This window comes from Serinus canaria, chromosome 2 (genome assembly GCF_022539315.1).
Source record: "Serinus canaria isolate serCan28SL12 chromosome 2, serCan2020, whole genome shotgun sequence".
In the NCBI taxonomy this organism is placed as follows: domain Eukaryota; kingdom Metazoa; phylum Chordata; class Aves; order Passeriformes; family Fringillidae; genus Serinus; species Serinus canaria.
The window spans coordinates 99098924-99123143 of record NC_066315.1 but is presented as its reverse complement, the minus strand read 5'-3'; the positions used below and the strand labels follow the sequence as shown (position 1 = coordinate 99123143).

The following is a 24220-nucleotide window of genomic DNA, read 5'->3' as shown; positions in this document are numbered from 1 at the left end:
GCTTTTGTAGTCATGTGTCTTCCAGAAATTCAGTATGCTTCCCCTGGAATCTTGTCTGGGATTTCATTACATGTTCTTAATCCAGATGTTTCAAATGCTTTGGAAACAATGAACTATTATTATTGTCAGAATAAATTAATCACATTTCCTTTTAGAAATGTCAGAGGGAGGAGGAGTGCTTAGCACATCCCTAGGGAGCCTTTTGGTGTTCTCTCTACTGGAGTCTGAAACCTCCCTAGACAAATATGTTTAGCTTCTCTTAATGGTGGTCAAAGCAGATAATTGCTCTGACACTGCCTATTTAAAATTTGCTGGTATATATTATGTGGACTATATCCCCAGACTGTGCCTTAGTCAAATTTACTCTGTCTTGTTATGCCTCATGATTATATATATGCTATATATAGCATATGACATCCCTAAATATGTGATTCCATATCTATAACATAGTCTCCCCATGCACCTTGCAGAAATTTAATTTGAAATCTGTGATAGAGAGACAGGGTCTAGTCTCCATAAGAAGAGACTGAAGAATCATCTAACAGTTTGACAATCTTGGCTATGCCCCTTCATATATATTCCTTAAGTCTGAAGCTGCCTGTAGGTACAGCCACTTGCCTCAGCTGAGATTCCTGTAACCCCCAGAGCACATAATAGGTCCTTATTTCTTATGTGTCTTCTTTTAGATACACGAAAATGGCTCCAATAATTATTATTTTGCTGGAAGATAGAAGTATAAGGTTGATTTTGGGATGGACCCTGAGTTTATTGAGCTGCTCTGCTTGTGGATGCAAAGATATGTTAATGTTCTGTATAGCTGCTTAAGTAATTTTTTTTTAGAATGGGTAATCCTGTTGTGTTTGGGGAATATGTGGTTTTCCTAAAACGCTGATTTCAAAAGCTCTTTAGTCTATTATAGCTAAATAGCATTTTAATGAAGCATATTTGTTACACTTACCAACAACAAAAGTATCAATCACATAATAAGTAATAAGCGAGTTACTTCACCATGTTGTTATCATCCTTCAAACTGCATTTACCAGCTCTGCTGCACTATAAACTCAGATTTGTATCAGACAAACATTTGGATATTACACCCTAATATAAATATCTATTCTTCTTTTTCCAAATGAAAAAGAAATTCTGAAAGAAAATTATTGGTGAGCTTTCCATTTTAAATTTAGAGTTTTTATTTTATTTGAGCAGAATACAGCAGCTATAGGCAATGCGGGCAGGTTGCCTATGGATACGGCTGTTCAGGGTGGCACAAGGGCCCCAATAAAGAGCAGCCAAGTTCTGCTCTTTCCTCTGCCAAGGCCTTTCTCCTGTGGAACACCATGCATTTGACCTGTTCATATCATGTGAGCAACTGATCTCTACCTTCTGACAGCAAACTTGCTCAGCCTATAGGTAATTTATACTTTTATACTGTAAGGATATATGTGTTAAACCGTATGTGTGTGTGTTTCATACTCACTCTAAGAGTGAGTATGCATCAGCAGCAGTAGCAAACCTGACTTTTTGAGCCAATCCTATTTCTGCCCCTTCCTTTGCCAGAGCAGCTGAGCCCTGGAAGAAGTGGAGGAGGTGTAAATGACGAGATATTTGCTGCTTGAAAGGTGAGGAGTGTGGGCAAGGAGAGGAACAATCTCCTGAAACTAGAAACTGGAGAGCTGGCATCCAGTGACTGATGAAGCAGCTGTCTTAATTCTACTCCTGGTCATCCCAAAACTTGCTGAATGGTCTTGACAATGGATCTCCCTACACCTCCCTCTCCTATTTCCTCCATGCTCTCCTTCATGCACATCCACCTTCCACAACCTCCATGTTCTTTTCTGTAGAGTCTAGTACTGCTGCAAAATTCAAATTTTCCTGTACGTGGAGAAGCCTTGAGTCAGCTCCAGGAACCAGCTACTTAAAATTTTCCAATCTATTAAGCAGATCACATTAAGTTGTACGCTCACTTCAAATACGTGAGAAAGAAAAACTCCAAATAAAAGAAAAAATATTATTTTTATTTACTATTTATTATTATATTTATTATATTTATTTACTATTTTATTTACTAAAAATATTATTTTTATTACTATTTACTAAAGATATACCTGTAGTAAATGAAATTGTCACATTCAGAATGGATGGCATCATGATGTGTATTTGGCATCAAATGCTATATGTACTGTGGTGCAACACAGAAAGTTTCCTGCTTTCTGTGGCCCACCACAGCTGTGCCTCTTTTGTCCCCACAAAGCAGGAGGACTGTCATCCTGCAGCTCAATCCATGGTGAGAGGCTGAAGAGGAATGGCTGCAGCACATGCTCCTTCCCTCAGTACTGCTCTCCCCCTGCACGAGCGAACTGCTGAAGGAAATGGGAGCTGGCTCATCTCTGAGGTCACTGAGAGGCTATGGAATGTACAAGGCAGAAGTCCTTCTTCAAACCCAGCTCACCAAACCCTGCCTGACCTCACTGTCCAAATCATTAAATATTACAGTGGTAACTAGTGGTGCTGGGAAATCTTTTTATAAGGTAGCAAAAGATTTGTGTTAGCACCCAACAGTGAAGGCATTAAAGGCTTCTTCAGCCCATAAACAAGCATACACAACCATTCTGTAAGCAACAGCTATAATAATGCATTGGATATTCTACCATAATTGTAGTCTGCAAAAATGATTTAACTGGTAACTTTGTTAGCATTTATACCCTGTTTTCTACTTCTGATGTTTCTTTCCACACTCCAGAACAGACGGAGGAAAGCCACCGCTGCTAAGTTTAGACTTTTCTGTCTGTTCTTACTGTGAAAACTCTCAGCTATTTTCTCCTTTTTCTCCTACAAGCTGTTTCTATTTCCCAACTTAAGATCAGGAGTTTAAAGATAGCTCTGATGTAATTATACCATCTGAGATCAACCTTCATATTCATCTGTTATGAAGCCATCAGTATTCCCTTCCTAGCTGTCAGTTATGTTGCTTGTCAACTTTTGTTCCAATTTTCCCTCACATTTCTTCGCACATTCATATGACTCAGAATAGTTTCCCATCCATAAGCCACTTACACATAAAGCACCACTTCTGTTTCTCCTTAACTCAACTTTATGTGCTGCCACAGCTATACTTGATCACAACTGAGTAACTGCTTTGCTTGACTGTCATTTCTAATAATTATTTTGCTTACTTTGTCTTCCTTTACTCTTTTTTACATTAAGTGGTAAAACCTAATTTTATAGAGTTGGAACTTTTTTTTTTTTTTGCATCTTTCTAACAGTCTTTTTTTTTTTTTTTTTTAGATAAAACATTTAGTTTTAAATCCACTTTAGGACATTCTATTGAGTTCCTAGCAAAATAAATACCAGGTTCTGAGTGGAACTCTGCAGCAGCAACAAAGCAGGTTGGTACATAAAGGTTCACTGCCCTGCTTTAGGTGCCTGTTTTGCTCTCAGGTTACTCACATAAAATAATACTTTGTTAATAATTTCTTGCCATGATAGGCCAGTCATGCCTGGTAAGTGATCCTCTTAATTTGTCTTACTCTTCATAACAGTAATTGCTGGTATTCTTTTTTTGTGAACAGGAATTCAAACCACATCTTGCACACACTGCTGTGATTATGCTTGCTTTCCTCTGAAACATCCACCTTTAGACTTCCAGTTTGTATGACACTTTTGTTACACATACAAGACCACTTGCTAACATTTTCAAACTCTTTCCAAGTTTTAAGCCTCAGATTCTTGAAGCTAAGCAAACTCCTAAATGTCTGGGTTTACCAGATTTTTTCCCCCAAATCTAATTGCTCAATAACACCAGTCTGTATTTCTACATTGCCTTAATCCAGGACATATAATAGCAGATATCCTTTTACTCTCTGTGAAATACTATTAATTGTTGTGAATCCAGTTTTTAAGTTAAGGAAAACATGGTACAAAAACTGTGTGGATTTCACAGGGTCAGGTATGTCTTCCTTGCCAAAAATAATATTTTTAAAAGGTTGTCAGGAATAGAACCTTTAACTCTGCTGAAAGCTGTTTGCTGTTGGCAAACTCATGATAATCCATGAGTGTCTGTAACAGACCAGCTTCTAGTGCAGACATGACTGAAGCATGTAACAGTGGTAGCCATTTTAAGCAGGCTTCCTCACCCTCTATCCCATGCTGATACAAACATTCTTAATGAGTACAGTTCATTATTTACTTTATTTTTGGTAGGCCTTTGCATTTTATAAGATCTCTCTCTACAGGCAAAAGCATCTTTTACTTGAAGAAGGTAGTCAAAAGGGAGAAAAGGAAAGTACTAACTGTATTTTTTAAAATTCAAAGCAATGTCAGTTAAAATAATTTTGAATATCTCTACCAATGCTAATACACTTACACTGGACTTCTGGCAGAAATAAATTAAGTTATGCAGTTTTATAAAGTCAAATTGAGAACAAAATTGGCCTACTGTGTCAAAAGTGAAAAACTAACCTTATTACAGATGCTTTTACTTCTTCTGTGCTGCGGTTCAATTAAATTTAATCAAGGCGTAAAACTGAATCAAAATGTTAAAAAATATGTACCAGCACTGTCATAGTTGTGTGATCTTCTTCTGCAGATCATTATGCAAATAGTAATGTTAAAACACAACTGTATTTTCCACCTCATGCACACCATCACCACAAACTGAATATCTTTCCTTACTACTCAGCTGTAAGAGGAAGTCTCCAAGGTTAGCTGGTAGCTGAATCCTGATTCACGCCTCAGATAACTGGAACCTGCAAACCTTCCTGTGGTTTCCCTGAGTTCCAGCTTGCTTCCCGTTATCTTGCTATGTGACAGGAAGTGTTCTGGTTACCGTCAGCAGCAGATGCTTGTGCCCCCCTGACCTGGCCATGGTAGCTGCCAACCACTGCTGTGCAGTGGGACTGTCCCTTTGGGCACCAACTTTACAACCCTCTGGATACTCTGGAAATGCAGCAGGGAGCTGCATTTCAGCACTAAGTGTCTTGCTTTCTGGATTTGTTATACCATTCAAAGGGGAATGTCTCACTAGGCAGTAATCTTGAATTTGTTATTAATTTCACCTAGATTAAGATAAGAAGAAATTGAATATTCATAACAAAAGTTTCTATTAGACCTAGGTGAGGAAGCAAAAGGAAAATGCTCACATACTCTTCATACTATTTCCATCTGATTTACCATACTATCCCAGATGTCAAGACTTCTGTGATCCAAGATAATTTGTGTTCATGTTACATCACTGGAAAATCCCTCTTTTGATGTAGCATGTTAGCTTTTATAGCCAATTTTTGGTAACATTTGAAATCTTCCTGAAGAGGTCCAGAGAGATTTGATCTTATTCAACAAATTTTGTTTTACTTTTAATGCAAGAGATTCTCTGGCCATTTAAAAGAATTTAAACAAGTGTTGTTTCATTTCCCAGAAAATGTGAAACCTCTTCATTAGACTGGATGCCTTCCATCCTAATTGGCTGTCTATTTAATGACTGCTTGCCTTAACAAAGGCTGTATCTTGTCCTCTCATCCCTTTGCTAATTCTGGTGTTTCACTATTAAATGTTTCCTCTATTGAACCTTAATTCTGTATCAGTCTTTCTACTAACTGAAGAGGCAAATGTGTTTATCTCATTCCTGGGCATTGACTAAAACCAGACACCACAGTAAACTAAGATTCTGGGATGACAATCATCCAAATTTCCTGGATTTTTTAAAGTAAGTGATGATTTTGGACCCAGTTTCTAAATAAATCCAAACTGACCTAACTTGCTTTGAATCTAGGGAATGAGGTCAGGGGCTGGTTGTATCTAAAAATGGACAAATATTTGTGTATGTGCACATGTATTTAAAAAAAAAAAACAGTTATTTGGTTTTGATTTTCTTTTTTTTGCTTACTGACCAAACTAAAATGTCAGAAATAAAGTCTAATCCTGACTTGAAGTGTACAATTTTTGTGTCTTTTCAGAGAAAACAAACATTTTAGGTCACAATATGCCTTTGGGATATATTTACATATTTGTATATTGTTTAAATGAAAATTATTGATGCTAATTATTTGTGAATCTGACAACTTTGCCCTGCTCGAACTATACCAATATTACTGGCTGAAGTAATAAACAAAACTTGAGCAGGTGAAAGATATTAATTTATTAGTTGAAATGTACTCAAGTCTCAACAAAACCATTACATTACTAAAATTGCAAAAGAATTGGGTTTTGACAGCTGAATCACTGACTGGAAACAATTGTTCTAAAAAAAAAATGCAGTTTTTATAAACATAGTCAGTGGTTTACAGTAAAAGACATTTCCCCAAATAGCTAAAAAAAAATTGACCGTTCAGATACACTGTCACAGACCAAAGAACTTAAAAGTCAGCTTTAATGTTTTTATTAGGCACTGTCTCTCCAGCTGCTTGAATGAAGCAATAACTGAAGGTTCAAAATACACATCTCTAATTATGCTGAAAGATTTAAAAAATAAAAATCTTCCTTCTTAGCAATCTAAATAGATGCATTACTACTGTTTGTTGGGCGGGGGGGGTTGCCCTTTTTTTGTTTGTTTCCTTACATATGAGGATAGCATGAAAAATTTACTGTCTCTCTCATTACAGCACTGAAACAGTCACAACCACATTTGCTTGCTTCTTCTATTGCATTACCTAAAATTTAGCCATTGTTTAGAAAATACTGAAATTTCCACTCCCAAAGTGATTGCATGTGATTGCAGGGGAAAAAAAGGGTATTTGTACTCCAGACCTAGAGCCCCGAGTGAGGTTCCCTCTAGGAGAGGAATTGTGCAATACCAGTTCATCTTCAGAAATGAGAAAATATTAACCTCTTCCTTTCATTAACTTCTTGTTTTTAAAAATGCTTTGCAAGTTTTCTCTTAGTTATAAATGCCAACTAAATTTCTGCACTAATATAAACAGGTAAAGCTTAGATATCCAAATTTTCTTGACAGTTTTCTTGCAAATTCCTCTTTTCATCTCCAGATGTTGTTATCCATTGAGATTTAGTTCTTCAGTATTTAAAAAAAATATTTTTAAAACTAATATTGGCCAACTTGGACAAGAATGTAAAATCAGTTGGTGATTTTTCTTCCAAATTCTTCCACATTTTTGACCCTCTGTAATTGAAAGCAATTTTATATTTGCTGTACTTGGGCAAAAATATATTTTTCAACATGTTAACTTTTCCTTACCCAGTATCACAAAAATAATTGAATCCTAGCATTTTAAAGCCATGGTGTACCTTCAGGTCCAAGTTTGTTGTAATTTACCTTAATCTATTATTCTCTGTCTATTATAATTCCTTATCACATTTGGGTACCACCACATCTACTCTTAATATAAGGCCTGCCAATGAAACTCATGCATTAGGGTGCTAAGTATTTGCATATTTTGTATGCAGGTTATGCAGAAAGAGTGAAAGGATCCCTCTGGCATGTGATAACAGCACCTCCATCAGTCCCTACTGAATGTAGTCTGCAGTTTGCAAAAATAAATGCATTAAATATCAAACTGTCAGGTTTATTTCACAAGCACGTAACAGTTTCTTTATAATTCTGGGAAGAATTTGGACATCTCTGAACAAATTCCATTCACTGAGTGGACAGAAATTGAATTCTCATTGCCATGAACATGAAAATTTTAAATGAGATAGTGAGAAGCAAAAGTCTTTTTGAAAATGTCAAACCTAATTTTCTGTTAAAGCTGCAATTACCAAAAATCTTCTAGAAAACGTCTGAATCTGTCTTGAATCCAGAGAATTTGATTCAATTCAAATATACACACCAGATATATCTCGTATCAGGGAATATCATCCTTTCCCCTTTAATAGATGACTAGAAAACTGGATCATAGCTTTAAGGCACTGGAGGTGTTCTGATGACTTCAGTACTGTTTTGGTCCTGAAATATAAACTAGTTAAATACAAATGTATTTGCTTTTGTTGTCTATTGCCACAATAATAATTTCATTATTCCTTTTTCTCTTAAATCTACTGACTGCATAATTGCTATTTGGAATACAGTGCATGAATTATTTTCTCTTTGCTAATACTTGTCCACTGTTGTAGTTATCTTCAGAACAGTCAGTAAATAACACAGCTTGCAGATCAAACATTCCTTAAAAACAGGATGCTGTAACAGTCTTGTGCTCAGTGTTACAATGAATGAATGGTATTTAAAAGGTATTGGCATGTGAGCTGCATGACCCAGTTTGGGAGGAGATACTGCAAGACACAAACCGGAAGAAAGTGCTTCTTCTGGTAAGGAGCTCCTTGAAAGGTGGTAGGTTAGGGGTGAAAGTATGAGCCCTCAAGAGTCTCCATCTGCTGTGGTTCATTTATTTTGCACAGTCTTCTGACTACAGACCAGCCATCGCTGCTCTGTAGCTCCTGCCCAGAGCTCAGTCACCCGTGATGTTTTCTACCACATGCCAGGCTCTATTCTGCTTCTTTCACTTCATAGTCTGGATCTTATCCAGCACCCACCGTGTCTCACTTTGAATCACTGGATAGCCTGGCTTGGAAAGGACCTTAAACACCACCTACTTCCAACCCCCCTGCCATGGACAGGGACATCTTTCCTAGACCCGCATGCTCAAAGCCCGAGCCAGCCAGCCTGGTCTTGAGCACTTCCAGGGATGGGGAATCTACAGCTTTCCTGGTCAACCTGTTTTGGTGCTTCACCACCCTCACAGTATAGAATTTATTCCTAATATCTAATCTGAACCTATTTTCAGTTTGAATGCATTCCCCCTTGTTCTGTCACTACACACCCCTGTAAAAAGTGTCTCTCCATCTTTCCTGTAGGCTCCCTTCAGGTACAAGAAGGGCACAATTAGGTCACCCATAAGCCATCTCTTTCCCAGACTGAACAATCTCAATTTTCTTAGCCTTTCCTCACAGGAGTTGCTCAACCTTCCGCGGATTGCTCCTCTGCCAGCACTGCCGGTCACGCACTTCATCCTCCCAAATCTTTCTCCGACAAGGAAGCAGGTCTCATTCTTTCGCACCACAAGGCTCATCTGACAGGGCTCAGTAGTACGGTAAATCATTAACGAAGCAAATGCAGCACATCCCACTGCGCCGCGCTGAGCGCTTGTTTATTGATCTGTAGTATCACAGCGACCTCCGCAGCTTTTCGGACCCGCTATGGAATGCGACTGCGGTGTGGGCACAGCAACCACACAGAATCCCAGATCCAGCTCGGCTGGAAAAGACCTCCGAGACCATCGAGACCGAACACCACTATGCCACCAAGTGCCGCGTCCAGTCCTTCCTCAAACACCCCGAGGGACGATGACTCCAGCACCCCTCTGGCCAGCCCATTTCAATATCTAACCACCTTTCCTGAGAAGAAATTCCTCCTGATGTCCAACCTAAACCTGCCCTGGTGCAGCTTGAGGTTACGTCCTCCCGTCCTGTCGCTTCCTGAGGGTACATGTCGCAGTCAGGCGCGGCAGCAGAGTAACTTCCCATACCGCCCCGACCCCCAGCGGCTGACTCTAGAGCTCTGGAGCGGAGCCGGCCCGGTCCGAACCTGCCCGGTCCGATCCCGTCCGGTCCGATCCGAGCCCCGCCCTCCCCCGCGTTTCCAGGTGGTGGGAAGGAGCGCGCATGCGCGGAGCAGCCCCCTACGCACAGGGCGGACTCTGGCGGCTGCGCGCGCGGCGGCAGCTCCGCCCCCTGCCCCGCCTCGCCCCCCGCGTGAGGCGTGCGCCGTGCGCGCGCGTGGCCGCGGCGGCGGGATGTTTGTGGCGCGCAGCATCGCCGCGGATCACCGCGACCTCATCCACGATGTGTCCTTCGACTTCCACGGGCGCCGCATGGCCACCTGCTCCAGCGACCAGAGCGTCAAGGTGAGCGGGGAGCCGCCCGGCCTGGTGCTGGGCGAGTGTCGCGACGCCGGGCGTGCGCGGCCTACCGGGCTGTGGGCCGGGCCGGGGCGCGGCCGAGGGCTCGGTCCGCGCTCGGTCCCGGCGCGGTGTCGGGCCGTGGGGGCGGGAGGCTTTAGCGCACAGTGCGCGTTGTGTTTGTGCGCGCTAACGCGTGTAAACACGGGAACTCCGCTTCCGAGCCAGTGCTGCGGCAGGGAAAGCATTCCCGACTGCTGCGCCTGCAGTCGTGCCGCTTGTGGAGTTTATTCAGCTGCAAATCTGTGTTTATTAAAGGATGCTTACGAAAAAGATTGCTGTTTCATAATGTAGTGCCAATAATCTGTATTTATTGTGGGAAGAAGGTGAAGTGCCAGTAAGCAAAAAGCCGGAGTGTTCTGTGTGTGCCCTGGCAGACTGGGGAAAGTGTGGAATACTAGAAGCCTTCATTTTCCTTTAGAGGAAATAAAGTAGCATTTTACATTTACTTAAACGAAAAGTTGATTGCTTTTTTCCTTTTTTTGTGCATAGTGAGAAGATGGGCAAATATTTGGGACTCAGTCACTTGAATAGACTTAAGAAATCTAATTTTTAGAGAGCGGACATGTTTGTTATTAAATCCAGATCAACGGTTGAAAAAGTCACTTTTTTTGTAGAAAGCTGTGTCATATGTAGATTAGGCTTAAACAAAGAAGCAGCCCGTTCTCCCTGACCACAGACGAAAAAGCAAATAACCAACCACAATAAAATGGCCCCCCCCAGAAAGTAAGCCAAAGCCATGGGGATCTTTGATTTGGACTGACTACGTAGAGTGTGCAGTTCTTAAAAGAGATGCCACGAGGTGGGTTGGACACAGAAACGGTTCTTTAGCAGTGTGATGTTACTTTCCAGTCATAAGTGAATCCTTTATGAGACTGTTCAGAAGTTTTCCTCCAACCAGAGGGGACGGCATGACCCAGGTTGTGTTAGAGAGCCAGAGTGGCAGACAAGAGGTGAATTTCAGTGCAGCTTTAAAGTGAATGAGTGACAAACAGGAGTGTCAGGTGGTGTCATTCATTTGGTTATGTTCATGACTTTCTACATAATTTTTCAGTAAAAAACTCCTAAGTATAAAGATGTATGGGAAAATCAAGACAGGGGAAGGTTCAGTGACTTGCATGTGGTTAAAAATCAAGGCAGAAATCTCATAAAAAGAAACAAGATCTGTTCCCCCACTACCCTGATGTCTATTTTACTGTCCTACTCTGCTTTTGGGATGAGTGCTGGGAGCTGCATTTGGGTTTTGCAACCAGAGCTGAGCACATGAGAGTGCTGGGGGCTCTAGAATGAAACAGAACAGTGTGCTCTCGGAGCAAAGTGAATAAACTATTGGGAGTTGTAATAATTTCTCTTCTATGGAATTTACTGTTTAAAAAGAGATAGAAGTCATACAGTAGTGGGTTTTGCAGGTGGTGCCTCTTCTCCCCCCTTGTAATAGGGATAGTTTCATGGTGGAGTATAGTGCAATTTCGTATTGAACCCAGTACAGTGTCCTGGATGAAAAGGTTTAGTGGGATGTGTGTGTATGTTTTTGTTTATTTTTATTTATATATATATGAATGGTTGTGTCTTTAAAGTACTAGTCAGCAAGGTTTATTTACAAATTGTATAATTGTATTTTGATTTCTCAATAGGTCTGGGACAAAAGTGAAAATGGAGATTGGCATTGCACTGCCAGCTGGAAAGTATGTATTTGTAAAAATTACACAGACATAATCATAATTTCTCCTTTGATTTTGGAGAAACGTGCTTTGGTTCTGCTGAATTTTAGAGCAGAAATGCTTTTGGTTTGATGTAGATTCTGTATGTCTTGTGTAAAATACTTTTTCTTTGCTTTTGTAAAGCATCTCACTTTTGTAGTGCCTCTCACTTAAAGCAGGGCAAACATGCAGTCTGCTCTTGTTAGTATCTAGTTATGTTGGCAGACTAGTCCTAGTAAATGTTATCAGTGACTGGTGTTCAGGGAATAGAAAACACTACCTTAATTTCTAATTTAATATTTCCTTTCACATATAGTAAGACTTAAAAAAAAATACAAGGGAGGAAATTAAAAAGAAGATGTCTGGCTATTAAATGTTACAATATCTGACCTCTGCTTTTTGTTCTTCAAAACCTTTCTGAGAACTGTGTCATATAGAGGCTCTGCTTCATCTGGATAATTAGTGCATTCAGCTTCTGAATTGGTCTTAAACTTATGTTTAATAGGACCACAGTGCAGTCATACACATGCAATTGTAAATGGCAACGCAAGGGAGGCTTTTGAATTCCCCTTCTCTAAGACAGGAATGTTGACTAGGTATGAAAGAGGAGCTTCATATTAAAAAGAAGATTAATAGTGCTTGCAAGTGCTTTTGAAAAGTACAGGCAAGCTAGAAATAAACGTGATAATGGCTGAAATTTGATTGAGAACAAAACTGTACTTTTTGCATCAAGGCAGAATTATAGTTTGGAACTTAAAGTAGTAATAAATAATGCCTTGAAATGTGCTTGTAAGAATTGCATTTAAACACTAAGAGCAGCAACTTTGCAGTGCTGGTTAGAATAAAGAACTGCAACAGCTGATACCTAACTTTATATAAAAGAACGTAGGTTTCAGAGGAACAGTGTTACTACTTCCTAGAATTCTCTTCTTCAGAAAGTAATGAAAATATATGGTTCCTTGGCCTAACTCAGTAAGTTTGCTTCTTTACAGTGTTCTGATGTTTTCTTGCAGACACACAGTGGATCAGTGTGGCGTGTGACATGGGCCCATCCTGAATTTGGGCAGGTCCTGGCTTCCTGCTCCTTTGATAGAACAGCAGCTGTATGGGAAGAAATAGTGGGAGAGTCAAATGATAAACTCCGAGGCCAGAGTCACTGGGTGAGACTTCTTTTCAGTAGTTGTAAAGTTTCTGATTTTGCCTTTGTTTTGTTCATTTGTGGCAACATTCCAACACAAAGGAAGTATTGTTAAAACATTTGAGGAAAACAGCTAACTGGCTACTGTAAAAGGTCCCAGTTAGATGGTGACAGTGGTGGGGAGACAGTCCCCCTGTTTCGGGGCTCCGCAGAATCCCAGCTACCAGGGGAGGAGCAGCACGGAATAAAAAGGCCACAGCACGGGCCTGGGTGGCACTGGGTTACTTTATTTGATGTTACACTCCCCAAGTCTCGGGGTCCCAGGCCAGGAACTGGGGGCAAACAGCAGCTTGTAAAGGGGGGCAGGTCTCAAGGGAGGATACAGTGTTCAACTAATCAAGAGCACTGGGGGTGGAACACAAGGGCAAGGAATGGAAGGGAGGAAAACTGTATGGGACAGGAGGGGTTAACAACTGGATGTGGGAGGAAGGGGTTTGAAACTTGGCAGAAAAGTAGCTAAGTAACAAACAGATAAAACTGACACCTGGCTCAATTGAATAACAAAGGCAGGTTTGTGCCCCTCTAAAACAGGGGGAGAAAAAACCCCAAAAGGACTACCAAAGTACAAATCAAACAATAACCTGCAAAATAAAAACACACTGCAACAGGCTGCATTCAGGCCAGTTTGTGTCACTATTAACGGTGTTTCATAATAAGATGTTCCCTGGCAAACAGCTGGCAGACATGAATCGCACCTACAGTGGACTTCAAGTTGGGTTTTTCTCTGACAAGTGATAATGTGAAACAGCATTGGCTGTTCTTGCTCATCTTTCAAACAATAGATAAGTTGGGGGGGTAATTTTTGTGGTGGAAGATGTAAGCAATCCTGTGAAATGGTGTTGTCAGTCTTTGATTAGCCTTCCTTAGGGAATAAATTTTTGATGGAAATTTCTTTGCAGGTCAAGAGGACCACTCTAGTAGACAGTAGAACATCTGTTACAGATGTGAAGTTCGCTCCCAAACATATGGGTCTTATGTTAGCAACCTGTTCAGCAGATGGAGTTGTAAGGATCTATGAAGCTCCAGATGTGATGAATCTCAGCCAGTGGTCACTTCAGCATGAAATCTCGTGTAAGCTCAGCTGCAGCTGTATTTCTTGGAATCCTTCAAGGTATGTTACTAAAACATTTGCTTTATGACTGTAACAGGAAGGGAAAAACCATTCAAAGCTGAACTGCTTTGATTTTTGTTTGTCCAGAAGCACTTAATGGCTTTCCCTGTGGACACAGCGTTGTGTCCTGCTGATCCAGTTACTCTCCTATTCAGTAGCCATCCATGCTGAAGGTTCACCGTACAGGAATTCACTTTAATGCATGGGATAGGATTAAAGTTGATTTAAAAACTAGAATTCATGTACATTTAGCTTATGTGATTTATCTTCTGAAACCTGAATGAAGTATCACTAAATCAATAATTAAAAGTACTGCAAAGAATGCAGACTCTGCCAGACTTTTGGCAAATACTAGACTGCAGGTGCAGTCTATTATAGAAAGTCAGTTCTTCTGTCTGAGAACATCATCTTGAATTGCTAAATAATGTTGTCTAATGATTTCACCTTAGTGAGTGTATAAGGTGGGCTTTCAAAACAACAGAGTGAAGATAGTGGTAACTGTGGCTAGCATTTAACTCCTGTTTCTTTGGGATTTTTTCCTTGTGGTATTTTGTGATGTTGTTTTGGTTTCTCCATAGATAATGTGTTTAAAATTTAACAAATGGCTTGGTGTACTTTCTATGGGAAATATTATATATAAATATTATATAGATATATAGGTATAATATGTAAATATAACAGCATTTGTTTTCACCTTTTAGCTCTCGCGCACATTCTCCAATGATAGCTGTAGGAAGCGATGACAACAGTCCAAATATACTGGCTAAGGTTCAAATTTATGAATATAACGAAAACACCAGGTATGCTAAATAACAATACATAATGTTTGTGGGATCATGAGGTTGTTTATAATATATGGCCTTTTATTCCTATCATTAGATGTGAAGTGGAGTAGTAAATAAAAATACCTTAATTTTGTCTCTGATCCATTGGGTAGGAAAAGAGGAAGACTTCAGAATGGTAACTGATGTTAAGAGAAATAATATTGATAATTTTATTCTCTGTCAGTGAAGAAATGTCAGTGTTCTTACCAGCATTTTAAAGGGAGAGTTGTTCTGTGTCTATTAAATTATGTGTTTAATTTTGCACAAGGAGTTAACAGTTGAAATTTGAATTGTGTTGCACCAGGCACTGTTTTGTTCAAAGCCACCTTACAATGATTTTAAAGGCATTATTACAATGACAGAAAGCGCTGTGAATTGTTCATGGTCTGTCAAAGTTCAGGTTGTACAAGTCAAGAGTTCACAGAATCAGAAAAGGCTAGTAAGTTTGTGCACCACCACTTCCAATTAAATGATAACAGAGAAATTGTGTTTGATTGGGAATGACCAATGTGGGAAAAGAGCCAGAGTGTTCTGTGCGTTTTATGTCCAGCTTCAGGCAATGCTCTCTATGCATTAACAATAAAGTTACTGTAACTTACTAAGAAAGTGGAATATGTGTTTATCATAGAGCAGAGGAGGCAGACAGTGGTCTGCCTAAAAGCATGGAAAACTTAGTGAGTTACTGAGATGCAAATTTCCTTTAGTTTTGTGAATGGAATGTCTATCTTTATTTCTCTTTTCCGATTGCAGACAAAAATGTCCTTTGTACTGCAATTCTTGCTTTGTTGTATGACTCACAATACTGTAGCATACTGTACTTAGTGGCTACTGTATTGGATAGATTCAATTCCTGAAGAAATTTGCTTGAAAATATTGCCTAAATTTATGTTTAAAAAAAATTTTTTTTTTGCAAGTCTTATCGTGTATACTTAACCCTTTTCCCCATTTCCTCTATATCTGCTTTATATAATTTGCATCACTGGCAATTTTCATGGCATTAAAGGTTAATTTTTTGCACTGTACAGGAAATATGCAAAGGCAGAGGCTCTGATGACAGTCACTGATCCTGTACATGATATTGCATTTGCTCCAAATCTGGGAAGATCCTTCCACATCTTGGCTGTAGCAACCAAAGACGTACGAATTTTCACACTAAAACCTCTAAGGTGAGCTTAAGAGGAAGATGGTTTGGTGCGATGTGATGCATACTATACAGTCTTGTTCAAATTGTCTCTGCAAAGCAAATTAATAATGTATGCAGGATAGTTTTTAGCAGCCTGATTTTGAAGGTGACAAGATGTAAGCAAGTCTATAATTTTGCCTGAATACCTAATCTAATAACAGTTGTTATTTCAAAGATTTAGTTCTCTCTGACATCATGTTAGAGCCCAGACCTTTGAACAGTTGTACAGAACTGTCACTTTTCTCTTAAACAGGAAAGAATTGACTTCATCAGGAGGATTAACAAAATTTGAAATTCATATTGTGGCACAGTTTGATAATCACAACTCCCAGGTGTGGCGAGTGAGCTGGAATATTACAGGCACAGTGCTTGCTTCCTCTGGTGATGATGGCTGTGTTAGGCTCTGGAAGGGTAAGGTCACCCACTTGAAACACATTAACTTTGTAGTCTGCTGAATATACTTGAGAAATTTTACTCAAAAAATAATTTTGTAGTGAGTGTTCATTTTTGATTTGTGAAAGATAGATTCATGTTTTCTATATTTCTGTTTACATTTAAGAAAAACAGAATTCAGAAATAACTTCCTGTGTTAAATACTTGCATGATTTAGGCTGCTGTGAATAGTTGTTACCGTGCCCTGAAATTGTTTCACCAGGCTAGAGCTACATAAAGTTGTCATTTTAGAAAGTAAGGTGGATATTTTTCCTGACTTGGAAATTTTCCTCTAAACCTAGAAAATCTACATTCAGTCACAGTGTCCTGGGATATGGATTTTTATGTTTACATTTTAAGAGAAAACAAACAAACAGATAAATGCACCCCCTCCGTCAACCAACCAACCAAATAAAAAAAAAAACAAAAAAAACCACCAAACCAAAACCCCCAAAACAACAACAATAAAAATCTGCTAGCAGTTACCTTACACATTCTCATTTGTTCCTCAGTATTGTAATAGTGGAAACTGAGTTTTAAATTATGGACAGGCAGAGAATATCAGGCTAAAAGGCCAGATCCCCAGCTGTTTGAGATTTATATATGGGTATTGAAGTTCAGGTGTGATTCACACCAGGTGTGGGGCAGTTGAAACATATTTGTAGAGAAACTGAGCTTCAGAAGAGAAACTAACAGTGTCTGTATATCTGTGTTTGCAGCTAATTACATGGACAACTGGAAGTGTACTGGTATATTGAAAGGTAATGGGAGTCCGGTGAATGGTAGTTCTCAGCAGGGAATTTTTAATGCCTCTCTAGGTTCAGCCAATACAAGTCTGCAGAATTCACTAAATGGATCATCTGCCAGCAGGTAGGTTAAGTAGTAGAGAGACTGATTTTCAGTAGTCTTTTCTCTGAATCTTCATTTCATTAGCTCTCATATTTGTTTCACGTGTTTTTAAAGTGCAGTGTCATTTATTGCATGAGTACTTCTATAAGCTCCTCTGGTTTTGCTCTGTGGTTCGTCTGTTATTCCAGTGTTAAGAGGAAAATGAACAAAACAGTAAGTCATACTGAATCAGTCTGTATAAATAAGCAATGTAAATAATTATTTTCATTTTTAGTCCTTTCATATTATTAAAAACAACATTTCTGAAATACTTTCAAATGAGAAGCTTCATCCTACTGGCATGTAACTGCCCTTTTGGTTTAGATACGTGTTTAAAAGTGAAGCAAAAATGCCAGCAACAAATTCTGTTTTCTCTGGGGTAAGATAGCAGAAGGGAAGGAAGAAAATTTACTTCATAACAGTTTCAACAATCAAATGTTAGTGTTAGTTTTCTTGTTTTTTGAAGGTCTGTAGCATCAGTTGAATAAAAGTTTTGTGGTTTTTAAATTTTCCTCATATGGCATTCATGTTGCAAATAATTTGCCTCAATCTCCATTAGGTTTTTATTCTGTAATAGTTGCTTTTTAATGGGTAAATTTTACTACCTCTTCTGAAAATTTGTGCACACTGAAATGTAGAAATATGCTGAGTCTTGCATGTGTATGGTGCAGTCTGTACAATCAGCTTTACAGAATTATAAGTCCTATCTAAGGATGAGATGTGGCTAGATTCCATAGCAGCAGTTTCTAAGTTATGTAGTCACCTTTGTTTCAAATGCCTTGGGGTAGTTTTCTTTTCCATCCATGTGCAGCTACTCATGTGAGGTTTTTCTTCAGTTTGGAATGCTTATCAGTAAAGTTGGCTTTTGGAGAGTAGCACCAGCCTGCACCCTCTTGCCCTTTCAGCAGTAAATCCTGAATGGCAGTTCAAGATCCCTAGCCCTGCTGAACAGAGAACAGGTTTCACATTTTCCTCACAAGATAAATGTGGACACAAGAGTTGGTAAAGGGCCCAGTCCCTACAAGAACGGGCAGTAAAATGATGTTGGTCATGATTCCAGATTCTACTTTCAGTGTAGCAAATGAACTGCAGCCCTGCCTTGGACATGGTATACCCAGAGCTGTGTAGCTGCATTTGCTTGGGCTCCTGTGGGGAAATGCAGGCTGTCTTACAACTCTTTAGCATAGGGTGTGGTTTTACAATCTCCTTATCTAAGACTGCCGTGCCACCAAGACTAACCATCCCCACCCCCACTGGTGGCTCTTCTCCTGTCCCTGAACTTGGTGCTAAGCCATTGTGCAGCTGAAACTTCTAGCATTATTTCTATTCCCTTCATTGCTTTGTATTTTGGAAGGTATTTTGTTTTGGTTTTTAATAAATTATTCTTGCCTTTAATTTGTAAGACAGTGTTATTTCCAGAATTAATTCAGGGGCTGTGGAATTTCGGGACATACTGTGACTTGTCCTAGGATTGAGCCTTACACACTTTACTACAGGCTTTCTATTTTAGTGATACTGGCCTGAGTTGTGTAAGCACAGTTCCTAACTTCTGTCTTAGTGTTAACATGCTGATAAAGATTTATGCATTGACATTTGACTAAATAGGTATCCTACACATAACTCGTCTCTGACTGTACATGCTGTGTTTCATGTCTATTATGTATAAACATTTACAAGAGCTATGGCACAGGAAAAGGCTATAAAAGCTATGGCCAAACTGGATTTGTACTCGAAATAAATTTCAGAACATGCAATGTAGATTGTTAGGAAATAAACCAGTAGGGCTGTATTATTATGTTGATGTAATTGTGTGTCTAGATTTATGATACAATTTCCATTTTCCATTTGTATTATGTCCTTTTTAACAGAAAGCAGAGCTGATACCAAGCTAACTGGAGTAACTTTGGTGTTTTGCTGCTTGTTGCATGCACACAGGAATGGAAAACGAACTCCTTTTTCCCCTTCCCCAGCGCCGTTTGACCTCTCCCAAGACACCAGCAGCCTGCTAACTACTAAATACTGTTCAAAAAGCCTTTTTCAAACACGTTGTGTGCAGTCTTTGTACTAGCCTGCACAGTTTCATACTGATGGAACACCTGATAGAAAAATATTTGGAGAGGCATCTTGTTTGGAAAAAAAACATAAACAACCCACCCAAACCCCAAAACTTCCATCAGAACGTATTTTTGAAAGCTTGTAAAATTAAAAGATAGTTTGTGATTAAAACCAACAATTTTTGTCCTTGATTGGGATGGGAGGAGGGAAACGACCATTATAATAACTTTCATTAAAATTGTTTTGAGAACCAGTTTGTTTTGCATATCAGAGTGTTCAGCATTTGATTAAGAGTCCCTAAACATTACAAGGTTGTAACTGCTTTGTAATATATGCAACTGTTAGTTCTAAAGGAGTGAGAAAACTGTTTTGACAATTGTACAGATGATGGCTTTTAGTGGTTTGTAATTGCATCGTTTATATTCTTTAGTATGACTTCAAATAAATGTTTTGTAAGTACTGTCATACTTCCTTCATCCTAAAAAAGTACTTTTTCTGTTACATATTTGTACATTCCTGTGGTAGTAGTTATAATCACATGGAGTACTTAAATTCTCTAAACGTAATATCCTTGAAAAATGCAAACACTTTAGCCATACAGAGATAGAAGCCAAAATACAGTTTGTTGTTAATTGTCCCATAATTTCCTTAATAAACTGATAGCTGTTCTTTGTTGTAAGTCCACAGAATTGTAAACAAGACAGAAAGCATAATATAGTTATACTAAAATGCACAAATGTTACGGGTAAGTTTTAATAAAAACAGCAGCAAAATTACATGGAGTGGCATAATTCTGAATCTTGCATTCACCAGGAATCTTGAATTTACACTGAGGATTTTGCAGAAATATGTAAATAGATACAAGGACTGTATTTCATTCAAAGCAGTTATTCTCTGTAAATGTATATCATTAATGTAAAAAGTGGTGGTTTTACGTCTCTTCTAGAAATGCTGTGACGTTAATTTGAATTAGAGGAATATGCAGCAAGTGTACTTTGATAGTATTTAATGTATGTTTTGTGTCATAAACAAAGCATTACTGAAAGCTGTTAACAAATCACAGAAATTCTGGGAGAATGAAATCCTGTTAATAGCTGTACTACACCACCTTTTTGACTTCAAAGCAATCCATTCTTTTGTAAAAATGCATGCTAGGACTATGACTATGGTATTATTTTCGATGAATTTCAGTGGAAAATACTCATTTTGCTTTAAAGAAAAGTTTCCAGATTTGTCTTGTTTTGAATTACAAGCCTTGATTTCTGCTATTATGTTCTATTGGTTTCGGCATGGATATACTAAAGCCTTTTTTTTTTTCCAGCATGTCTTTTCTCCCCTTTGGTTCTCCTTGTATTTACTACCTTTCTCTTCTTTTCTTGTTTTGTTGTTTTTTTTTTTTTTTGTTCGTTTGTTTTTTTGTTTGTTTTTTGTTTTGGTGTTTTGTTCCTTTCTTAATTGTTTCAGGTATTTCTTTCCCCCTCTGGATTCCCCACGGGCTGGATCGAGATGGTCCAGTCATGCCCAGCTCCTTCCTCCTCCTCCTCTGATAGAGCAGTCTTGTGATGCTGACACTGCCAACCTCCAGTATCCTCACCCTCGCAGACGATGTGTGTCTCGGCCTCTTAATCTCTTACCTGAGAATGAAGGGGTTTAATGTGTTACTTTAAATAAATTCTGAAGGGCCTTATTCTGGGTGTTTATGAATGCTTCCATTTCTGGCTGCCTTTGTATTCCTTCTCTGGTACAAAAGACTTTTTTAAAAGTGTGGGAAATTCATGCATGTTTTGCTAAACAAAAAACATTTACAACATGTTATTTGTGTATCAAAGACCATTTTAATTTGTACCCTTTGAATTTTGGCAACATATATAAACAGTATTAGCCATGAGCTCTTTATGGAGTAGATTACTTCAATTTGCCTGGGGTTTTTTTTCTTTTTTTTTTTTCCTTAATCAGTTTAGTATGGTCTTTAATTTTTTCTTTTTGTATACTGCATTTATGTGTGAAACACATTCTCAAAATCAGACATGCCTTCAAGACACTTGTGAGTGAAGAATGGTGTTGGATCAGCTTGTTAAAGAAACAAAACCATTCCTGTGTATACTGCAGCAAAATAACTTGAAGTGTTTGGTTACTTAAGATTTTTCCATCTTGCTATATAAATATTTAAATTTTATAATTGTGGTTGACTAATAAACTTGTTCTGAAAGGTCTGTATTCGTATGTTTTTCCTTTTAATGATTTTTTAATTGTTCCTGATGAAGGTGGTTTTTTGATCCAGGTGTCCACTCTCCTAGCTCTGCTTTGTGCCCTTCTTGATGCGCAGCTGCATATTCCTGGTCTGTGCCACAAGGTGTTCTCTGACTTTTCCCATGGTTGTGCTGGAGATATGTGGAGACTGCTAGAGCTCTTGGGTTTCACATTACCTCTCAGTTCTTTTTCAGTGATTGAATTAAATCAGGACGTTTTGAAGAAAGAGTGCTAGCTTGAAAAATGCCAAATGTCTTTTGTGCTGTGTCAGCACAGGAGCGTCACTGCTGTGGATCAGCGTGTTGGCACTGACTTGGACAGCCAGGAAGATAATGCTGGACAAAGAATGCATGGTATTGCCCAGGAGTAGCATTACTGCACAGGATGGGATTGCTGAGTTTTTTGGGCAGATCCTGGGGGGGGAAGGAAGGAAAGAGGAGGCCTTTGTGCTGCAGAAACCCCAAGTGTAATTGTATATTTCAATGTGCTTCAAAATGGACTTAGCCTGTTTCCCAGACCACTACTGTGAGGTAAGGGAGAGAACAACTTGTGTTTTTCCAAAATGACATGTTCCTATGAGCTTTCCTTGTATTGTGAAAACTTCATTTGCTCAGATCCACTACATTTGTTTCTTAGTTTCTTTCTGAGGAATCAAGTTTTAATTTAAAAATCCATGAGGTACACTGGTATTAGAATGTGCTTGCTGAACATGTGTGGAGGGATGCTGCTGATACTTTCCACCAACAGGAACAGAAGTGAAGAGAAGGAAAAAAATGCTATACCTTTACTAGAAAAAGTTAACACAAAACCATGCCAACTTTGTATGATAAACAGAAATGTTACATGATGAAAAGAATTTGTGTCTTAACCCTCAAAGAGGTGACAGATTAACCAGTTAGAGTAATAACAATTTTTTGCAGCTTCTAGTAGTGCATTGTTAATAGTTTTTTTCAGCATGGTCACGGTATTTTCCTCTGTGATGAACATGTGTTATTATTAGGTATCCTAATTCCAGTCACACTTCTTACTAATGGAAACATGCTGTAAGTTTCAGTGCAAACAAGTCATGTTAGAACACAGGGGCCAGGTACTTTACCCTCAGCAAATGAACTCAGGCTGGTTTTGCGGCCGAAGCCTGCCTTGCCCCTACCTGCTGTTTTGTATTGACCTCTCTCCAAACCAGGAGCCTTTGATCCACATCCCTGACTTTCCACCTCTGCTTCCTTAACTCAAGCCTGTGAACTGTACTTCTGTGCAGGATCTGGACCCTTGGACATAGGCAGCAGAACTCTAGGAGGAAAGATTATAGAAGGGCTTTTAAAGGGATAATTACAGCAGGGACACACAATATTTAAAATTTATGCAGCACTTTTTAAGGCTACACTCCTTTTTCTTCTTCTGCAAGAATACCAGCAATAGCCCTTCTGCTGCTTCTATGCTTGGAGCACATCTTAGTTTGAGCTGCCAGGATTACAAGTTTTTAGGTCTTGTAGAAGCCATGAGATGGCATTGGTGGTTTTCTTTGTTTTTCTTTGGTTTTGTATGTGTGTGTGTGTTTTGAATCCATGGTGGTTTTGCTTTCATTGTGGTTTGGTTTTATTTTGAACGTATTTGAACCAGTATGAATTTCTGATTATGACAAATGTGGTTTCACTCCTTTAGATTTTTGCACTCTTTATACCAGGAATACAACTGTAGAAATGCATTGTGAAAACCTCCTGGACAGCACTGAATTTGATGTAAATCTGTAGAAGTTTTCATGCAAACACACACACACACACACACACACACACAAACACACGTGTTTGGAAGGCATCTGGTCACATCCTCTACTTAAGAAAACCCTGTTACACGTATGCTTCAGCATGAAAATGAAATTTTCTATGTTCTGTACATAAACTAGAACACAAGGAGTTCCACCTCAATATGAGAAAGAACTTTGAGGGCGGCCGAGCACTGGGACAGGCTGCCCAGGGAGGTCGTGGAGCCCTCCTCCCTGGAGACAGTCAAACCCCAGCTGGAGCGAGTCACCTGCTCTGGGTGACCCTGCCCTGGCGTGGGGGTGGGACTGCACCATTTCCAGAAGTTTCTTCCACCTCTAACAATTCTGCTTCTCAGCCTCATCTAACTGATTCAGATGGCAAAAACGGAACAGAAAACAAAGCTGGGAATATAAACAATGTCACATGAGTTAATCCGAATGGATTTTTTTTCCCCCCATTTTTAGGTAGGATGAGGGATAGCAGGGTCAGGCGGTGTGAAAAATGCATATTTTATGATTGGCTTTTCGCAAATATTAAAATGAATATTACATGTGTTGTGTTAGAAAGTAATGCTGTATTAATTCTCTTAAGTAGTGTGTTATATATAGCTTTATGTTATAACAAAATGTTAAAATAGAAACTATGCTATGTAGGATACTTTTTTTAAAGAAAGGACTTGCAGCGAGATAGCAGCCACAGGACATGTAAATCTTTCAGAGAAAAAGAATTTATTGCCCTCTTATCAGAAGAAACGAACTTCTTCCCACCTCGAAGGCGCTGTTAGGATTCAGAGGAAGAAGTTGACGATGACCAGACAGAATCCTTTGTTTGAATGGAATTATGCATCATGTACAAGGTGTATGAATATGCAATGGGCTATTGTTTTTAAGGGTTAATCCTCTGTTAAACGTGTG

The 24220-nt window shown here is 39.0% G+C and overlaps 1 protein-coding gene across 2 annotated transcripts; it reads left to right on the top strand.

Annotated features, from left to right (window-relative positions):
• Positions 1-9666: 9666 nt before the first annotated feature.
• SEH1L (SEH1 like nucleoporin) lies at positions 9667-21506 on the top strand. 2 transcript variants are annotated; one of them, XM_030235008.2, is made up of 9 exons: positions 9667-9848; positions 11537-11587; positions 12616-12762; positions 13700-13911; positions 14613-14711; positions 15761-15901; positions 16172-16329; positions 17070-17220; positions 20758-21506. In XM_030235008.2, exons 1-9 carry the CDS (start codon positions 9738-9740, stop codon positions 20945-20947), a joined length of 1260 nt encoding a protein of 419 aa, XP_030090868.1. In that variant the 5' UTR covers positions 9667-9737; the 3' UTR covers positions 20948-21506. The 2 variants fall into 2 exon arrangements, with proteins under 2 accessions (XP_030090868.1, XP_030090872.1); XM_030235012.2 differs by lacking the exon at positions 20758-21506 and adding an exon at positions 19107-20410 and having other exon boundaries at positions 9669-9848.
• Positions 21507-24220: the final 2714 nt, after the last annotated feature.